Source organism: Cebus imitator, unplaced genomic scaffold (assembly GCF_001604975.1).
Source record: "Cebus imitator isolate Cc_AM_T3 unplaced genomic scaffold, Cebus_imitator-1.0 Scaffold5, whole genome shotgun sequence".
NCBI lineage: Eukaryota > Metazoa > Chordata > Mammalia > Primates > Cebidae > Cebus > Cebus imitator.
Genome location: NW_016107320.1, coordinates 5,880,447 through 5,883,416, shown reverse-complemented (window position 1 = coordinate 5,883,416; position 2,970 = coordinate 5,880,447). Strand labels below are relative to the sequence as shown.

Below are 2,970 nucleotides of genomic sequence, written 5' to 3'. Positions count from 1 at the left end.
TTCCCAGCCTGGTCCAGGGTTTGTTTTTGTTTTTTTTTTTTGAGATGGGGTTTGGCTCTGTAGCCCAGGCTGGAGTGCAGTGGCGCAATCTTGGCTCACTGCAACTCTGCCTCTTGGGTTCAAATGATTCTCCAGCCTCAGCCTCCCAAGTAGCTGGGATTACAGGAATGCATCACCATGCCTGGCTAATTTTTGTATTTTTAGTAGACACAGGATATTTTCACCATGTTAGCCAGGCTGGTCTCAAACTCCTGGCCTCAAGTGATCTGCCTGCCTCAGCCTCCCAAAGTGCTGGGATTATAGGTGTGAGCCACTGTGCCCTGCTTTTTTGTATTTTTATCAGAAACGGGATTTCACCATGTTAGCCAGGATGGTCTCAAACTCCTGACCTCATTTGTCCTCCCAAAGTGCTGGGATTATAGGCATGAGTCCCTGTGCCTGGCCTTGTTTTTTGTTTCTTTTTAGTCTGTTTTTAATATCTTTCCCCTTATCTCTTAAAAAAAAATTCTATCCGAATCATGGCACATAAACAAAAAATTGTTAGCCAGGTGCAGTGGCTCATGCCTGTAATTGCAGCACTTTGGGAGGCCAAGACAGGCAGATCACGAGGTCAGGAGTTCGAGACCAGCCTGACCAACATGGTGAAACCCTGTCTCTACGAAAAATATAAAAATTAGCTGGGTATGGTCTCATGCGCCTGTAATCCCAGCTACTCAGGAGGCTGAGGCAGGAGAATTGCTTGAACTTGGGAGGTGGAGGTTGTAGTGAGCAGAAATTGCACCACTGCACTCCAGCCTGTGCAAGAGAGCAAGACTTTGTCTCAAAATAATAAATAAATAAATAAATAAATAAATAAACAAACAAATAGTTTTAAGTTAGCAAGATGTAGTAGATTTTATTTATTATTATTTTTTTTGAGACCGAGTCTCTCTGTCATTCAGGCTGTAGTGCAGTGGTGTGATCTTGGCTCACTGCAGTCTCTGCTCTCAGGGTTCTAGTGGTTCTCGCACATTAGCCTCCAAAGTAGCTGGGACTACAGGTGTGCGCTGCCATGCCTGGCTAATTTTTGTATTTTTAGTAGAGATAGGATTTTGCCATATTGGCCAGACTGGTCTCAAACTCTTGACCTCAAGTGATCCACCTGCCTTGGCTTCCCAACGTGCTGGGATTACAGGTGTGAGCCACTGTGGCCAGCCAGGTTTGTTTTTAATTTAAAGGGCAGTATTTTTATCTGCTGTTACCTAGTTACCATTCATTTATGACTCCTTTTTTCCCTGAGGACTCATGCACTGCTGTTTTGGATCTTTTATTTATTTATTTTTTAAACAGGTAATGTGGAACACAGCTGTCCACTCTGAATTCATGCATGATCACAGTGATTATGGCTTTCCAAGTTGTGAGGGTAAATTCAATTGGCGGTAAGTGTCAACACTCAGAGGGTTCAGTTTCCAAGTGTAGATATTTTTCTTTCATAACTAAGTGAGCCATAAACTTTTTTAGGGATGGGGGAGGAATTGAGGTAAATATTCACAATATGAGATTTACAGTTTAGCCATTTTTAAGTACACAATTGAGTGCCATTAAGCACATTCACATTGTTGTACAGTCGTCACCGCTATCACCACTATCCACTTCCAGAACTTTTCTGCCACCCCAAACAGAAACTCAACCCATTAAACACTAACTCCTTATTCTTTTCTCTCCCTGGCCCCTGGGAACCTCTACTCTGCTTTCTGTCTCTGTGAATTTGCCAGTTTTAGGAACCTCATAAAAGTGGAATTATACAATATTTGTTCCCTTATGTCTTGTGTGTTTTGTTTTCATGGTTTGTCCATGTTGTAGCATGTATCAGAACTTCATTTGTTTCTTTTTTTTTTTTGAGACGGAGTTTCGCTCTTGTTACCCAGGCTGGAGTGCAATGGCGCGATCTCGGCTCACTGCAACCTCCGCCTCCTGGGTTNTTTTAATTCCTTATTTTTATTGATTGATTGATTGATTGATTGAGATGGAGTCTCACTCTGTCTCCCAGGCTGGAGTGTAGTGGCTCCATCTCAGCTCACCACAGTCTCTGTCTCTGGAGTTCAAGCGATTCTCCCTAATCAGCCTCCTGAGTAGCTGGGATAACAGGTGCCTGCTACTACACCCGGCTGATTTTTGTATTTTTAGTAGAGATGGGGCTTCACCATGTTGGCCAGGCTGGTCTCGAACTCCTGAGCTCAGGTGATCCACCCACCTCGGCCTCCCAAAATGCTGGGATTACAGGCATGAGCCTCCAAGCTCAGCCATGGCCTGGTAATTTAGTTTGGTCATCTATACCACAGGATAGTTTTTTTCTCAGCAGGAAGACCCAGCCAACAAACCAAACTGTTGAATCCAATCTTCTTACATTCTGTGGGCTCATGGATTTTCTGTATCATGTTAGTGATTTTTTTGGTATTAACATCTGTGGTGCAGGTCACATTGAATGAATTCATTTTGTTATCCTTGACAAAGAGGAAGAAACAGCAACTCTTATTTCTAAAGCTGCCTCTTGCTTATACTTGCAAAGAATTTTACCTCTCATTTGAATGTATTTTCAACATGTTATAATCTCAAGCTTACCACCTTTTGTTAATGACATTCCATTTTAAATTGTCATCTTTTTGGTATTATGTAAGCAAATCTCCTAATCTCATCAGTGATGCATACCTGAGTTTAATTCCAAGAAGCTTTTTTGAAATCCACTCCCTGGTATAGGTAGATGTTTTTTCTTTCTGTCTTAGGAAGACTTTTTTTCTCTGGGATATTTTCCCTCAACTATTTCCTTTCCTATTAGTCATACTTTTTGGAACCTATTTTATTTGGAGCCATGCAATTATGACAGTATTAATTATATAAATTAATTATAAGGTGGTTTCACATAGTTTAAACTAGTTATGGTAGTAAATTTTGTGTTGACTGGTACAAGTTTATTTTTTTGAAAAGATACCA

General features: G+C 41.2%; 1 protein-coding gene across 1 annotated transcript in view; it reads left to right on the top strand.

Moving 5' to 3' along the window:
* The window catches only part of GSR (glutathione-disulfide reductase), a 58,035-nt gene that overhangs the window by 16,494 nt on the left and 38,571 nt on the right, over positions 1 to 2,970 (top strand). The window contains exon 3 of the mRNA XM_017535958.2: positions 1,330 to 1,418. Coding sequence (XP_017391447.1) covers positions 1,330 to 1,418 — 89 coding nt within the window. The remainder of the gene's footprint in view (positions 1 to 1,329; positions 1,419 to 2,970) is intronic.